Source organism: Urocitellus parryii, chromosome 4 (assembly GCF_045843805.1).
Source record: "Urocitellus parryii isolate mUroPar1 chromosome 4, mUroPar1.hap1, whole genome shotgun sequence".
Lineage (NCBI taxonomy): Eukaryota > Metazoa > Chordata > Mammalia > Rodentia > Sciuridae > Urocitellus > Urocitellus parryii.
In genome coordinates, this window is record NC_135534.1 from 173,878,816 (window position 1) to 173,896,744 (window position 17,929).

Below are 17,929 nucleotides of genomic sequence, written 5' to 3' on the forward strand. Positions count from 1 at the left end.
TTATGGGACTTTGGGAATGAGATGTGAGGACCATGTTGGTCCTGAAATTGGTCTTTTGGTTTCTTTTTTGTTGTCTTTATTTTTGTATTTGTTTATAGTCCCCTAAAGCATGTGCCTAAGAAATATTTCCTTATTTTTCAGGTTCTAAATGGCTTCTAAGAAGTTGGGTGCAGATTTTCATGGTAAGTGGACTATTAAATATGGTTTAGGTTATGATTTGATCAGAGAATTTGAAATCACTTAGCATAATTTTCAGTGCTGGCCCTCTTTTTGCCCCTTTAAATGAACAGATTGAGGAAAATAAAGTTGTATAGCATGAAAATATACATACCAGGGTCTTCAGATACCTTTAAAGTATTTCTTCAATTGGATATTTAGATTCTCTGTGGTTTTTGTAGTTGAAACTAATAGAAATGAATAATGGGCTTATTTTTGTTGTTCTTCAGTGTTTTGAGGGAGTTGTCATTCTGATTTCTGTCTCTTGGTCATAGCTCTTCTCATCATCTCCATCTGTGTGTATGAAAAATTTTAACCCTTTATTTAATGTTTGTTTTGGTTTCATTCTCCCATTGGCCACCCCTCTGCCAAAAGGAAATAATTAAGTTACTAGGAATCACTATTATTAGAGTGATATCAATGGTAGTAATTATAGTTTTGTACTTGAAACTAACAGTTTCTATATCATCTTTTCCTAAGATATGTCCTTCCAAATGTAATTCAATATTAATACTTTATTAACTGCATTTGGGATAAATTGAGGTGTCTTAAGAAGTTTAAGTTAGACCATCTTTTCATACAGTAGAATTATACACCAGAAAGATCCAGACAACACAAATTGTTTTAAAGCTGATCTTTCACTCTAAAAATGGTATCATAATATTATAGGAATGATTTACGAGACTATCTAGCAACCTGTATTGGTATGTTTTCTGAGCTAAAAGTGGTTGCTTAATAGTAATCACTCAACTAAGTTAGGGTGATGTAGCAGTCATTGTGTTTTTTTTTTTTTTTTTTTTTTTAATTGTACCAGGTATTGAACCCAGGGGATCTTAACCACTGAGTCACATCACCAGTCCTTTTTCTATTTTATTTATAGACAGGGACTTGCTAAGTTGCTTAGGGCATCACTAAGTTGCTGAGGCTGGCTTTGAACTTGCCATCCTTCTCCCTCAGCCTCCTAAATGGCTGGGATTACAGGTGTGTGTCACTGTGCCCAGCAGTCATTGTGTTTTTAACTTGTTTGTATATTTTATACAACAACTTTAAAAGTTTGAATTGCCATTATTTACATACCACTATACATAACTTACATATATTTTGTTAAATCTTTATGGAGTTAAGTTACTCAGCCTCTGGAATTAGCAGTCTGTAGCAAGTCAGGTACCAGATCTTCCTGGAAAACCATCTCCTGTTATTTAAGGTTCATTGTAAGGCTCTTTCACAGTATTCGAATGATAATAAAGAGGCATATCTGAAGTTGCCTGTGGATCACTTTTTCAAGGGAAAAAGAGGACAGAGCCAAGAACAGAGAAAAGGCCTAGAGAGAAAATTGCACAAATGAAAATTCTAAACTTAAAATCTTATTTCAGGGGGCTGGGGATGTGGCTCAAGTGGTAGCGCGCTCGCCTGGCATGCGTGCGGCCCGGGTTCGATCCTCAGCACCACATACAAACAAAGATGTTGTGTCTGCCAGAAACCAAAAAATAAATTAAAAAAAAAAATTAAAAAAAAAATCTTATTTCAAAAGTAAGCTTTCAGTCTTTGGAAACTCCAAATCAGTTGGATCCCAGGTTATGTGTCCCATCTAAACAATCCAGAGAAAAAATATTATAATTCTGAAGGTATCTGAATAACAACTTTTTTTCAAAAATCATTTTCTCTGTCTCCTTAAATTCCTAACCATAGTTTAAATGAAAACCTTAACTTGAGTAAGAAGAAAGATGATCTTTTGTTTCCTTTCAGGTTTCAATAGGGCTCTGCTTGCTGAGCTCTTGGTTTAATTTCAGTGGCTTTAGTTAGGTTTTTATTTTTCTTTTTTTGATACTGAACCCAGGAGCACTTTACCACTGAGCTACATCCCCAGCCCTTTTCATTTTTATTTTGAGACAGGGTCTCACTAAATTACTTAGGGCCTAGCTAAGTTTCTAAGGCTAGGCTTGAACTTGGGTCCTTCTGCCTCAGCCTCCTAAGTTGCTGCACTTACAGGCATGCGTGACCATTCCTGGCTAGTTGGGTTATTAGAGTAAAGAATTATATTCAAGTAGTTTAAGGAATAGAAATTAAAAGGAATAGATGAATGATTTTTTATAACAATTTTCTAGGCATATGAATACAGGAAAAATCAAGTTCAAAATAGTTTTACAAGACTGAAATTTGAGAGCCAGGAAGCTAAGACTACTTCTTCCTTCTCTTGGGAAACTGTTTAGCTTTTTCACACTGCTTTTCTCTGTGACTGTGCTACATTTTTATTCTTCTATTAATAGACTTGGATTTTTGCTCTACTTGTATAGAATGTACAGGGCAAAAAATGGCCACTGCAGTTAGGGTGCTGCATGTCATTTGATCTTTGTTTAAGTGGCCAATATCACAGAGCAAGAGTGTTTGTATCTTTTGGTCAAGGAAATCTGATGGCCTGGCCTAATTTATGAGTCTATGGCTTTGGTTTTCCTAAAGTTAGATATTATCTGGTTAATCCATTAGGGGTTCGGTTAACGGTTATATAGGTGTTATTTTCTAGGGCACTTGGGGTGTGGATGAGGAATAATGACCGCTTTTATGATTGGATATTAGAATGCCCTTTTTTTTGTTGGGTGTTGTGGTGCACACCTGTAACCCAGATGACTTTGGAGGCTGATGCAGAAAGATAGCAAGTTCAAAGCCAGCCTCAGCAATTTATCAAGGTCCTAAAGCAATTTAGCCTGTCTCAAAATAATGAATAAAAAGGGCTGGGGCTGGAGATGTGGCTCAGTGGTTAAGTACCTCTGGATTCAATCCCTGGTTAACCCTCTCTCCCCTCAAAAAAACCTTTTTAAATTTTCTGTTTAAATATTTGGTCTAGGTCTTGAGCTATGCTATCTATGATTGCCATTTGATTTACCTTCAAGTTTATTCTTTTAAACTAAATTTCTTTTACTATTTGTAACACATATCCCTAAGTGACAAAATAAAGACTACAAAAGTCTTAAAATTCTTTTCTGTTGGTGGTGTAGGGATTGAATCAGGGCCTCCTGTCGCACATTCTAGGCAAGTGCTCTACCACTGAGCCACATACACTCCCAGCCTCTATCAAATAGTTTTAGATACATTGTCCATATATAAATCACAAACTCTTGGCTCAGTTTAGATTAGGATTTTTTGGATGCTGGTGATTTAATTTTTAAATTAAAATAATTTTTTAAGGTGTTGATAGACATTTATTTAATGAATTTCTTTATATGTGGGGCTGAGAATCTAATGCAGTACCCCACTCATGCCATGCAAGTGTTCTGCCACTGAGCCACAACCCCAGGCCCCTAATTTTAAAATTTTTAATTCTTTTGTTCTCTATATAAAAAAAGTTGTCTTCAAAGTGTTTCTTTCTTTCTTTCTTTCTTTCTTTCTCTCTCTCTCTCTCTCTCTCTTTCTCTCTTTTTTCTTTCTTTCTCTCTTTCTCTCTTACTTCTGGGGATTGCACCCAGGGGTGCAATCTATACCCAACCATTTTTGTTTTTTGAAACAAGGTCTCATTCTCACTCAGATTGGCCTTCAACTTGGAATCCTCCTGTTTCAGCTTCCCAAATTGCTGGAATTACAGAGATGCATGCCTGGTGATTTTTAAAGAATTTTTTAAAAAGTTTCAAAAAAACAATTCTTTTTATATCTGAAAAAATATCTTCAGATTCTAATTCAAGAAAAAAATGGGTCTTTGCAATAGGACTTTAATTATAAACTCCCACTCTTTAATCCACTTTATTGGGATATATTGGCATAGGAAAATGTATACATACTTAAGTTTGGGGATAAGTATACATCGACAAAATTTCACTAACATCAAGACAAACATGTCCATCACTTCCTAGAATTTCCTTCCGGTTTATTATTATAGTCATCCCTCTTTACCTATCCATGACTCCTCCTTGATACCGAAATCCACAGATGATCAAGTCTTTTAATGGTGTAGTATTTGCTTGTAACATTTGCCATATTCCTTGAATCATCTGTAGATTCATAATACCTAATAAAATGTGAATGCTGTGTAAATTGCCATTACCAGGAGCACTCTACAACATTTTTTTTGATACTGTATATTGAACCCTGGTGCGTTTAACCAGTGGCTTATATCCATAGCCCACAGGGTCTCACTAAGTTGCTTAGGGCCACACTAAATTGTTGAGGCTGGCCTCAAACTTTTGATCTTCTTTTCTCAGCCTCCCAAGTTGCTGGGATTACAGGTATGTGCCATTGCACCTGACTTCTACCACTTTTAAAAATTAAAATAATTTTTGTTTTTTGAAACAGGACCTCACCAGACTACCCAGGCTAGCTTCAACTCACAATCCTCCTACTTCAGTCCCCTGACGTAGCTGGAATTATTAGGTGTTCACCACCATGCTCAGTTGTTGTAGATTGTTTAAAAAGTGAATCTATAATTGCTTTGTAGTTTAATGTGTAGAAGTTGGCCATCATTTTAATCATCATTCTATTTATGTATCATCCTTCTTACCCACTGTACCTGCTTTCAAGGTTTCCCCTTTATTTTTTGTTTTCAACATTTCCTTGGTTTGAATTTCTACATACTTATTCTGCTTGGGTTTGGCTAATTTCTTAGATCTGCATGGTTGATGTCTTTTTATTATGTTTGGAAAATTCTCAGAAATTATCTCTTCTCATATTTCTTATGCCCCATTTTCTCTTCTTTTGAGACTCACCTATACATTAGGTTATTTGGTATTGTTCCAGATGTGTCTTAGCACTCTGTTTTTTTTTTTCCCCCCCTAACTTTTATGCTCTTTGAGGTTCCCTTTGGTTGCCCTTTTTTGGGGTTGTGGTTATTGGGGATTGAACTCAGGGGCTCAGTCACTGAGCCACATCCCCAACCCCATTTAAAAAAAAAAAAATTTTTTTTAGTTGTAGGTGGACACAATACCTTTATTTATTTATTTTTCCTTGTGGTGCTGAGGATCAAACCCAGTGCCTCACGCATGCTAGGTGAGCACTCTTCCTCTGAGCCACAACCCCAGCTCCCCCCCAGCCCTATTTTGTACTTTATTTAGACACAGAGTCTCACTGAGTTGCTTAGCACCTTGCTTTGAACTCCTGTCTCAGTGGTTGTCCTGTGACCTAACTTCACATTCACTGAGTCTTTCTTCTGCTAGGTCTTGTCTTCTTAAATAGCCTAATTTATGAGCCCATTAACATTTTTCTTCTCTGATATTATATTTTTCACTTTTAGCATTTACATTTATCTCTTTACATTTCCATCTCTGCTGGCATTCTACATCTGCTCATACTTGATCATCTTTTCATTAGATTCTTTAACATACTTATTATAGTTAATTTAAAAGTACTTGTATGAAAATTACAGTACTTGGCTATCTTTGGATTTGGGAGTGATGCCTGTTTCTTCTCTTGATGATGGATCACATTTTCTTGCCTGTTTTTCTTAGAATTTTTAAATAAATGCTAGACAATATGTATTAAAAAGCTGATTTTGTGGGTCATTTGTCTTGTTTTGTATTAGGGTATAACATTTCCTTGTGACTTCACATCTTATAAATATATCTCTGTGTTTATAATTTTGCAAGTTTTACTGGACTTCTGGTTTTAAAATAGTGATGATTAGCCATGAAATTAGTTTTTCACTTAATTTTAGGTTTGATCTGTCCTAGTCTTCTTTCTCAAAAACCTTTATTTGTATCCTCTCATAGTAAAATCTGAATTTAAACATAATCCAGTTGCTCTCCGTAGTAGGATTTTTTCCCACCATTTTCCCACTCCCCCACCCCCCAAAAAAACACATAAGAGAGAGGATCATAACATACTTGTAAATTAGAAAGAAAACAGAACCAGTCTTCCCAGAATTTTTCCTGAGTCATTACACATTTATCCCAGTCTACTCCATCATAGCATAATGCAAAGTTATGTGCAAAAACCTGGCTTCAGGAAATTCCCACAGAAATCAGAGATGCACCTCCCCCCCCCCCTCAATAGAACTTGGGAAAATAGGTTCAGATATTTAAGGAAGAGTTTCAGAAATAGGAACTGAAACTAAAAGGTCTTTGGAGTGAGTCACAAAATTGTTAGCTATGTTGCTTAATTCTGTGAGCCGTGTAGCTATTGAGTTTTTATTGAATTTGTTTTAAAAAAATGTATTTAGAAACAAGAGAAGTTGATAACTTTAAGTATATATCCTCATGTGTTGGATAAAAATGGATAATTCCTAAGACAAAGTAGGTTACATTGGGGAAAAATATTTCTTTGATCCTCACAGCAACATCATTAATAGTATTTATGGTGATCTTCATTATTTAAAAGTTCTTTTTGTTTGTTCCCGTGTCTTTATTCATTCATTCATATATGTATATAAAATGTTGTAGTTGGACACAAATTTATTTCCTTCCTTCCTTCCTTCCTTCTTTCTTTCTTCTTTCCTTACTTAATGTGGTGCTGAGAATCGAATCCAGTGCCTCACACATGGTAGGCAAGTACTCTTATCACTGAGCCACAACCCCAGCCTTTATTCCCATGTCTTTACACAACTTTTTGCCTTTATCCCTACCATTCCCAGTAACCACACAGTTTGTTCATTACCTGTTAACCAAGTTTTTAAAGGACTAAATAAGACCTTGGGTAAGAAATATGCTAAATCACCTTGGCATTGGCTGTGTTAGTGAAAGGAAACTGCTTTTTATTTTTATTTTTTTTGGTACTAGGGATTGAACCCAGGGGTAGTCCACCACTGAACCACATCCCCAGCCACTGTACTACCTGCTTTCAAGATTTTGAAAGGCCTTAAGCAATTCAGTGAGACCCTGTTTCTAAATAAAATACAAAATAGGGATTTTAACAAATATTTTATTTTGAAACAGTGTTCACTAAGTTGCTGAGGCTGGCTTTGAACTTGTGATCTTCCTCTCTCAGCCTCCCTAGTCACTGTGCTGGGCAGAACTCCTTTTTAAAGCAGGTATTTGTAATTGGTGCTAATGAGTGGAAGCAGCAGTTGTTTAAAGGTATTCTATTTTAATCTTGTCTGTACCTAACCCTAGAACTAGTTCCATTTATAGAATATGGGTCTCTCAGTGTATTTCACAGTGTGTAATAGTTTCCTAACTGAAAGGTAGGTGAGGAAATGGAATACCTTTCTTGGAAGGATATTCACATTTGGTTCAGATAATCTTTAGCCCATTACCTTTTTGTAGTTGGCCCCCCCCCCCTTTCTCTAGTCAACTCTTTACACCAAACTGCAGAAGAACTATTTATTTAAGAAAATATAGTTAGTGTTAATGTGATAGTTTTCCTCCCTCCTTCCCTTATTTCACTTTGTGATATAATGGATTGAAGCAATGGGTGATCTACCACCGAGTTCATCCCCTGCTCTTTTTATTGTTTATTTTGAGACAGGGTCTTGCTGAGTTGCTGAGACTGGCCTTGACCTTGTGATTCTCCTTCCTCAGCCTCTTTTTTTTTTTTCTTGGTGGGAGGGAGCGGGGATTGAACTCCAGGGCACTTGACACTGAGCCACACCCCCAGCCCTGTTTTGTATTTTATTTAGATACAGGGTCTCTCTGAATTGCCTAGTGCATTTTTTCGCTGAGGCTGGCTTTGAACTCAAAATCCTCCTGTTGCAGCCTCCTGAGCCACTGGCATTACAGGCATGTGCCACTGTGCCCAGCCTGCCTCAGCCTGTTGACTCTCTGAGACCATAGGCATGCACCAACCCCCTGACTTAATAAACCTACTTTAAGTGAATCTTTTTATTCAGCAAAAGACTTAATATTTAAGGGCTGGGGTTGTAGCTCAGTGGTAGAATGCTTGCCTAGCATAAATAGCATGTGTGAGGCACTAGGTTCGATCCTCAGCATCACTTAAAAGTAAATAAAATAAAGGTGTTATGTCTATCTACAGCTAAAAAAAATTAAAAAGAAACTTAATATTTCAGTTGTTAACTTGGCTGTACATCTCTTCGGTGATTCTTTTTTTTTTTTAATATTTATTTATTTTAGTTCTTGGCAGACACAACATCTTTGTTTTGTATGTGGTGCTGAGGATCGAACCTGGGCCGCACGCATGCCAGGCGAGTGCGCTACCACTTGAGCCACATCCCCAGCCCTCTTCGGTGATTCTTAAGCAATGCTAAAAGTTCTAGCTTGGGTTTCATTTTATCAGGGTACCAACCATAGTAAAATGTGAACATCTATTTTTACAGAAAACTGATAAAAAAGTTTGAAAGTAAGATGAGTTTTGCTTTTCATCTTTTTCATACAAACCATTTTATAAGTGTCAGGGGGTTTACATGTTGTTATGAACAATTTTCTTGGCAGCTGTGAAGGCATCTGACTTTTTTTTTGTCTTTTTTTTTTTTTTTTTTTGATGGTGTTAGAACAAGCACCTGCTGTATTTTTGTCACTTTATCCAGAATGTTAGATATGTATCTAGTGTGAGTACTCTATTAAAAAACAAAAACAAAAACAAAACATTTTTATGACCAGCCTTATCGTTTTGGGTAAATTATTTTAATCAAATGTAAGTCGGGGTAGGGGTTAGAGTTGAATACAAAAGAAATATAAAACCATGTCTTCATTTGTTCTTCATTCTTTGAATAAATTTTATCTGGTAGGTTTTATGGTGAGTTTGGGAGATGCATGCGTGAAACATTTCTACACTGTTAGTTCATTTTCATGCTTAGAGTCTCTAGAAAAAGAATAAGGAAACAAATTTTTATTTCTATTTTTCCTGTGTTTTGGGAATCCAATCCAGTGTCTCATGCATATAGGCAAGCAGTCTACCACTGAGCTACACCCCTAGCTGTAGGAAACAAACTACTAAACGATGCATAGTGGCAAGTCCTGAAATGGTGGTATTAAAACTGTGTATTTTGTGAAAGAGAGTTGTTCTTGAGTTTATTCTTAAAAGCAATATAAATAATTCCCTAGGTAATTTAAAGTAACAATGGGGTAGACATTGCTAGTTTAAAAAAAATGAAACCTATAAAAGAATGGCTATACTTTGAAAATTTCCTAAAGGGTTAATGATTTTGATTATGCCATAGAAAAATTATTAAATGAACACAGTTGTGGATTTAATTTACTAGTTATGTGAAATACAGTTTTTGGCATTACTGGGATTGAATCCAGAGGTGCTCTGCCACTAGCCACACCCTCAGACCCCCAGTCCTTTTTTTGTGGGGGGAAATCGCTGAGTTCTGGAGACTGGCCATGAATTTACAGTTCTCCTGCCTCAGCCTCTTGAGCAGCTGGGATTATAGATGTGCACCACCATGCTTGGCATGTTCAAATGTTTTAATCTGGATTAGAAGTTAGATGGGAGGGGCTGGGGTTGTGGCTCAGTGGTAGAGTGCTTGCCTAGCGTGTGTGACATACTGGGTTTGATTCTCAGCACCACATACAAATAAATAAAAAAATTTGTCAACAACTAATAAAAATATTTAAAAAGAAGAAGAAGAAGAAGAAGAAGAAGAAGTTAGATGGGGGAGAGAGAATTTCCCAAGCAGGAGAACAGGGCTTTCTTCCTCGTAAAAGATATTGGGTATATAAGAAGAATATATACCTCAGGGAATGGGATGATGACATGATATCCAGTATATTCTGGCGTTGATAAATCTTAAGATTCATAGTTCTTAGAATGAATGATATCTTCATGGAAGAGGAGTAATTGTGTTACTCTGTGTTCATCAATACTCAAGAAAATACAGTAGTGTGAGGTCCCACAGATAAGCCTTTTTTAAAAAAAAAACAACTAGGTGCTAATACTGAAAAAGCAAAATTTATTTTATTAGTTATGTTTTATTGTTCATGTTGGTTCTGCCAGTGCATTGGCCTGTCAGAATTTGTTCAGAAAACAAATCATGGCTCAAGTCAGAGTGTATAGAAGCATTCCCTTTTCTTCTGACCCTGTAAATTTATGATCATGTCCTGAGCTTTCTATATTATTCAGCTGTGATAGGCACAGAACCATTAGGGGATTGAAGCAGTTTAGTTGTTTGTGGTATATGCCTCCAGATAATTCTGTTTAGATTCTCATGATCTTCTATGGTCATCTCTTCTTTTTCTTCTTCTTCTTTTTATTGGGGTGGTGGTGGTGGTACTGGGGATTGAAGTTATGTGTGCCTTTGAGCCCTTTTTCTTTTTTTGTTTTGAGACACGATCTTGCTAAGTTGCTGAGGCTGGCTTCAAACTTCAATCTTCCTGCCTTAGCCTCCCGAGTTGCTGGGATTATGGGAATGTGCTTCCATACCCGGCCTTCCTTTTCTTATACGTGCTGTGCTGCTGAAGTATTTCCCCACTGGGGGAGGTTTAGTGATAGATTTGTACTTAGCAAGTGTGAGACCCCTGGGTTTAATTTCCAGTACTACAAACAGACAAACAAAAACAAATGAAAATTAAAATCCACATTATTCTAAAATGTTATAGGTTTTTTTAATATCTAGAGTAACTTTTTGTGTTATTTAAAAAATTATGCTATTTACAGCTATAGTGCACCAATGAAAAATATGAAAAAGAATGTAAAGAACTCCAAATCAAAGAGGTTCTTTTGTGTAGTGTCTGTCATCAGTTCAGCAGTATTTGTTAAATGTGCTAGGCAGTGCTGTAAGTTCGAGGATATATTCTTGGATAAGATAGACTTAAATTAACTTGCCTGAAGGAGCTTACATTGCATTGGGCAAGACAGATGATAATAAAAAGTCAATTATATAATGTTAAAAAGTAATATAAGTGAGCTGGGCTTGTGGCTCAATAGTAAAGCACTTTTCTAGCATGTGTGAGGCACTGGGTTTGATCCTCAGCACCAAATAAAAGTAAAATAAAATAAAAATAAAAAGTCTTTGACAACTAAAAAAAAAAAAGAAGCAGGTTTGTCTTAAAAAGAAAAAAGTAATATAAGTGCTTCAGGGAAAAGTTAGATTGTAATATATGAATGCTGTAATAAAGGTGAGTTAGTAAATTTAAGTAGGGGTCAGGGCAAGCCTCACTGGGAAGATAACATTTGCACAGAGACTTAAAGAAGTGAAGGAGTGAGTCATGTAAATAACTGAGGGAAGAGCATTCCAGATAGAGGGAATATCCAGTATAGGATTTTTTAGCGTCACTGGGGACAGAGCTGGGGATATAGCTCAGTGATAGAGCACTTGCCTAGTATGCATAAGACCCTGGGTGCAATCCCTGGAACTGCAAAGGAAAAAAATCATTGAGAACAGAGAGCTCATGACTTAGTGTAGTGAACTGGAAGTTGACTGCTAGGGATATGAAGGCAGAACAGTTGTGGGCTGTGGGGAGACCTTTTAGGATGCTGTGAGTACTTTGGCTTTTATATTAAGTATAATGGAAAATAAACCTTAATAAGATTAAGTAGTCTGTGATGTTGGATTTTCTTCTCAGATCTAGGTTCAGGAGAAGGTAAGCAGTTGGAGAAGGAACTTTTATAACTTCTAGTCTTAAGATTATAGGAAAACAAATAATAAAGTTCTTTGCTGATATTTTCTACTTTATTTTTGATTATAGGGACTTTCAGTTACCTTGATGATGTCCCATTTAAGATAGGAGACAAATTCAAAACACCAGCTAAAGTTGGTCTACCTATTGGCTTCTCCTTGCCTGATTGTTTGCAGGTTGTCAGAGAAGTACAGGTAAGTGGTGATTTTTAGTTAAAGTTTAGTGTATTTAAAAGTTTAAAGGATAAGAAATTGATGTATAGTGAAATGGAAAAATCCCCTACTCTTAAATCTCTTATTTGTATTTCTCAGAGCATCTGATAATTTCCTGGCTCACATCGTTACACACACACTTCCATTTAGAGATTTTTTTAATTTAGTTAGAGATTTTTGTTAATTTCTTAGATTGTGTATTTTTGGGGCTCTATGCCTTGCACAAAACAAATCCTCATTTACCATTATTCACCTCTTTTTTTTCCTTTATCTCTTAATGTTCACATTATCATCTTAGTCACTGAGATTAGGTAATAATTTTCTTTTGTTGTGTCTTATACTCCATTTCATCCCTACCTTATTTTTCAGCTGTGCTATTGTAGTAGTCTCTTCAAGTGACCTCTCTGCTGGGAGCATTTTGCTTTTATTTTCATGTTGTTTCTAGAATAATATTCTTTTTTCCCCTACATTTTTATTGGTGCATTATAATTGTACATACTGATGGGATTTGTTGATACATTTTCATATATGCATACAATACACAATATGACAATATAATTTGGCGAGTATCACTCCCCAGCACTTCCTCACTCCCTCTCCATCCCCTACCCTAGAATAATATTAAGTTGTAAATTGTCATACCCTTCTTCAAAACTATTAATTTTTAAGTTTTAGTGATTTTAATAGTGTTTAGTGATTCACCAGTCATCATCATCATCATTATTTATTTAATTGTAGATGGATACAATATCTTTATTTATTCATTTTTATATGGTGCTGAGGATTGAACCCAGGGCCTCACACGTGCAAGGCAGGTGCTCTACCACTGAGCTACAGCCCCAGCCCCACCAATCATTATTGAATCAAGTATAGATGTAAAAAGCACTTTAGCTCAACTCTTCAGTGTTCCCTCCAAGCCAGGTTACCAGCAGTTTATTGAATGTGCATTGTATGTTACTCTGCTATTCTACATGAGCTCCTAAATCTATGCAAAATATTCTTCTCTTACTGTACTCAAAGCTATTAAAATCTATTCATTCTTTTACACTGTGCTTAAATGCCATCTCCCCAAAGGCTTCTTTCTCAACCCTCTCATCTTTAAAGCTTAGTTAATATAAAGGTACTGAATTACCTCTTGAAAGCAGCAAATAGCTGCTTGTAATTTCTTTTGTAAACATTTACTCAATGCCTGCTCTTGAGGTGTTATGCTAGTACTGAGGATAGAGATAAATGCCTTTATCACTGTCCTCAAGGTGCTTAGAGCTCAGAGTCATGTAGAAAACAACAGGATAGTATTCAAAACACTTCATACTGTGTTTTGAAAAACACATTTATAAAACACAACTTTTGGAAAAAGATGTTGGATTCCTGAGTCATCATGTTACTTTAGAACACATTCCATTTTCTCCTCCACAGTCTATATGCTATGAGTAGTTATAGTAGGAGAACTAGGACTTAGTTTCTCTTTTTGTACTACTGGGGATTGAACCCAGGGGCAGTGTACCACTCAATTATATCCTCACCTCTTTTTCTATTTTATTTTGAGACAGAGTTTATTAAGTTGCCTAGGCTGGCCTCTTAACTTCTGATTCTTCTGCCTCAGCCAGTATTTGTGATTATAGGTGTATACAACCATGCCTGGCTTTAGTTATTTTATTTTATTTTTATTCTGGGGATTGAACCCAGGGACACTTTACCACTCAGCTACATCCCCAGCCTGTTTTGTTTTTTATTTTGAGATAGTATCTTTCATTAATATGCTGAGGGCCTTGCTGAGTTGTTGAGGCTGTTCTTAACTTGCGATTCTTTTGCTTCAGCTTCTCCCCTGGGATTGTAAACTTGGGTGACACATCTGCTTCAGTTATTTTTTAAAAATAGCTTTGTTCAGACATAATTCACAGACCATGAAATTCACCCTTTTAAATTTTGTAGTTTAATGGGTTTTAGTATATTCAAAGTTGTGTAAGCATCATTGCTATCTAATTCCAGAACATTTTCATTTCACTAAAAAGAAACCCATGCTTGGTGAGGTGGTCTGTGCTTGTAATTTCAGTGACCCAGTAGGCTTATAATCCTCCTGCCTCAGTTTCATTTAACATAGTGTTTTCAGGGTTTATCCATTTGTATGAATGAAATAGTATTAGTTAATTCATTTTTATATGTCAAATCATATTCTCCTTCATTTGTCAGTTGGTGGACATATTGGTACTTTCTACTTTTTTACTATTATGAATAATGCTGTTATGAACATTTGTATACAGGTTATTGTATGGAATATGTTTTCAGTTCTTTGGGGTATATACCTAGGAGTGGTATTGCTGGGTCCTGTGGTAACTCCATGTTTAACATTTGAAGAATTGCCAGACTATTTTCCAAAGGTTTGCTGTGCCATTTAAATCCCCACCAACACTATAGAGGGTTCCAGTTTCTCCATATCCCTATCAACTTTTGTCACTAATTGTCTTTTTTTTTTTCAGTGTTGGGGATTAAACCTAGAACGTTGTATGCATGGTAGGCAAATGCTGTACCACTAAGCTATACCCCCAGCTGTTAAGATTTTTCCCCCCAGTCCTGGGGATAGAACCAGGGGTACTTGATATCACTGAGTAACATCCCCAGCCCTGTTTATTTTTTGGGACAGGTCTTGCTAAATTGCCAAGGCTGCCCTTGAATTTGTGATTCTCCTGCCTCTCAACCTCCTGATTATAGGCATATACTACCATGCTTGGGGTCTTTTTGATTATATACATCTTTGTAAATGTGATGTTATCTCTCATTGTGGTTTTGACTTGCATTTCCCTAAACACTGATGTTTAACCTCTTAATGTAATTTTGATTATGGAATTGATATTCCTTTGTGTATGAAGACTTCATTGGGCCAGAAGAGAGACATCTTATAAAATTTTCCTTGTTCATTTGCCTAATAATTTTTATTGGTAACAATAGAGTCATTAAGTACCTCTCTATGTGTACAATACTATTAGCAGTATGATCTTTAAATATCTCTAGGACTGGGGATGTAGCTCAGTGTTAGAATATGTGTTCTGCAAGCATGAGGCTCTAGTTTTGATCTCTGGTATCACAAGAAAAAAAGAGGGTGTGGGGAGGCAAAGAAAATAAAAGGGTTTTAAAAAAATTATACAACAGGGCTGGGGCAGTAGCTAAGTTGTAGAGCACTTGCCTTGCAGGTGTGAGACCCTGGGTTTGATTCCTCTGTGCCACATAAAAATAAATAAGTAAATAAAGATATTTTAAAAAATTATATAACATACCCAAAGATAAGATGCAGTGATACATGCCTTTAGTCCTGGCTAGTTGGGGTTTTAGGCAGGAGGATTGCTTGAGTCTTAGAATTTTTTTATGTGTGACAGGGTCCCTGGGTTCAATTACCAGTATAAAAATAAAATAAAAATAACTAAAGCCAGGGATTAGGGATTGAATGCAGGGGAACGCTACCATTAAGCTTCATCCCCAGCCCTTATCTATCTATCTAGCCATGCATTTATTTATTCACTCGCTTATTTATTTATTTAGTTTTTAGTTGTAGTTGGGCACAATACTTTTATTTTATTTATTTATTTTTATGTGGTGCTGAGGCTCGAACCCAGGGCCTTGCATGTGCTAGGCGAGTGCTCTACCTCTGAGCCACAAGCCCAGCCCTCCTCTGCCTTTTTAAAAATTTTATTTTGAGTCAGGGTCTTTCTAAGTTGCTAAGGCTAGCCATGAACACCTCTGTCTTGTTTCTCATATTAGTCACTGCTTAATTGATGAATTCAGAACACTTGTTTTGAGCTAGGCACAGTGGCAAATGCCTGTAATCCCAGCAACTAAGGATGCTGAGGCAGGAGGATTGAAAGTTCAAGGCCATCCTCAGCAACTTGGTAAGACCTGTCTCAAAATAAAAATGGACTGGGGATGTGGCTCAGTGGTTAAGTGCTCCTGGGTTCAGTCCCTGGTACCAAAAAACCTGCCAAAAAAACAAACTTGTTTTGAATCACAAATTGTTGCCATTTTAGGTTTTGTAGGGTATTTCTTATTTGAGTAGTGTGAGACACTGATAAATGCATGATATTATGCTCATAACATCCACTTTTAACCAGAGATTGAGGCTTTGGTCCCTATTCCTTGTGGGCAAGTTGAAATTTTTTTGTTTCCTGATTGTACAAAGCATCTTTTAAATTTTGATTGCATGGGATTCTCCTGGGAGATTTGGTTGTGGTACTGGTGTTGGTTCCCTCTCTACGTAGAGAATAGTGAGATCTGGAGCCCTAGCCACATGGCTTGAAGCTTCCTATGACTTTGTCATAGTTGCTCTTGCATTGGAACACAAACTCAAATTTTCAGTTAAATTTCCATTGAGATGAACCAGTAAAACATATTCTTGCATCTAGGATCCAGAAAGCTTCTATTGAATATGTAGTTGCTGCAATAGTAGTGTCAGGGTGGTTCTTTGTGTTACTTTTTTTTTTTTTTTTTTAAAGAGAGAGTGAGAGAGGAGAGAGAGAGAGAGAGAATTTTTAATATTTATTTTTTAGTTCTCGGCGGACACAACATCTTTGTTGGTATGTGGTGCTGAGGATCGAACCCGGGTCGCACGCATGCCAGGCGAGCGCGCTACCGCTTGAGCCACATCCCCAGCCCCAAGAATTAATCCATTTTAAAGTCCCAATCACCTCCTATTAGGTTCCACTTCTTAATTGTTTCAATACTTCAACAGTGACACACTAAGAATCAAGCGTTCAGCACATTAACCCCTGAGGGACAAACTACATTTATACTGTAGCATCCTCCTTAACCTAAGGAGGATATGTTCTAAATCCCCAGTAGATGTGTAAACCTAAGATAATACTAAACTCATATATAAGATACTCTAGTACCACAACAGTGGAGTTGATTACTAAGTGACTAATTGCTGGGTATCAGATACAGTGTGGATATGCTGGACAAAAGGACAATTCATATCCCAGGAGGACGGAGTAGGGTTATGTGCCAGATTTTACTGTGTTACCCAGAGCAGCTTACAATTTGAAATGTATGATTTATTTATTTCTGGAGTTTGCCATTTAATATTTTTGGACTGTGGTATATTAAAGGTAATGAAACTACAAAAAGGTAAACTACAGAAACTGTAATGCATTTATAATGCATTGTCTGTTTCCTAGTACTCCATAAACGCCATAAACGCTAGATGCTATTATTATTTATTATCATACTCTCAAACTATGTTCTTATTTTCTTTTACTTTTGCTTTTTTAAAATTTCCAATATGTTTTCCTCTGTTCCATATATTCTGCATTACTTTGGTAATTAAAAAACAAATTCTCAGGGAAGATTTGCTAGAAAAGGAAAGATATTTCTAGTTATTGCTTCAAGTTATAAGTGTTTATAAGTAGAGGTAAATTGGTTATAGCCACAGTTTTTATTAGAGGAAACTGACTGTAAAATTGGGTTTCCTCCAGATAGATGCAGCAGTCTTTGCCCAGTGCTCTTTTCTTATTGTTCCATAACTGGTAGAAATGAAGCACAGTGATTCCCCCACGTGTCTTTCTGAGGCATAGCAGCTGATTCAGGAATTTAAATTAACCTCTTGACATGTGCATTTCTAGGCTTCTCTTGTGTTATTTGAAGCTGAAAAGGTTGGGGATGGCCAGAGCTCGTCATTAGGTTTCTTCTACTCTAAAATGCTTGTCTTAGCATGCTTCCCTTTGTTCTCCTCCTATTATACTTTTAGTATGTCTCCAACCTTGAATGTACATACAGAGACATTGCTTAACTCTGGTGCTTTAGAGTGAGTGCCAAAGATTTTGTTTTCTTCTGCCCTGTGTGAATTTTGCTTTATATAATAATGTATTTCTTTTAAAATGTACAAATGAAATCTTTTTTTTTTTAGAGAGAGAGAGAATTTTAATATTTATTTTTTGGCGGACACAACATCTTTGTTTGTATGTGGTGCTGAGGATCGAACCCAGGCCACATGCATGCCAGGCGAGCGCACTATACCGCTTGAGCCACATCCCCAGCCCTCAAATGAAATTTTTTACTTTAAGGGCTTGTTAAGGAACCGTGAAG

The 17,929-nt window shown here is 36.4% G+C and overlaps 1 protein-coding gene across 6 annotated transcripts in view; it reads left to right on the plus strand.

Moving 5' to 3' along the window:
* The window catches only part of Ubap1 (ubiquitin associated protein 1), a 49,327-nt gene that overhangs the window by 19,357 nt on the left and 12,041 nt on the right, over nt 1-17,929 (plus strand). For all 6 annotated transcript variants that reach the window (XM_077797900.1, XM_026387904.2, XM_026387903.2 and 3 more), the window contains 2 exons: nt 142-182; nt 11,718-11,842. In XM_077797900.1, coding sequence (XP_077654026.1) covers nt 149-182; nt 11,718-11,842 — 159 coding nt within the window. In that variant the 5' untranslated portion in view covers nt 142-148. The remainder of the gene's footprint in view (nt 1-141; nt 183-11,717; nt 11,843-17,929) is intronic.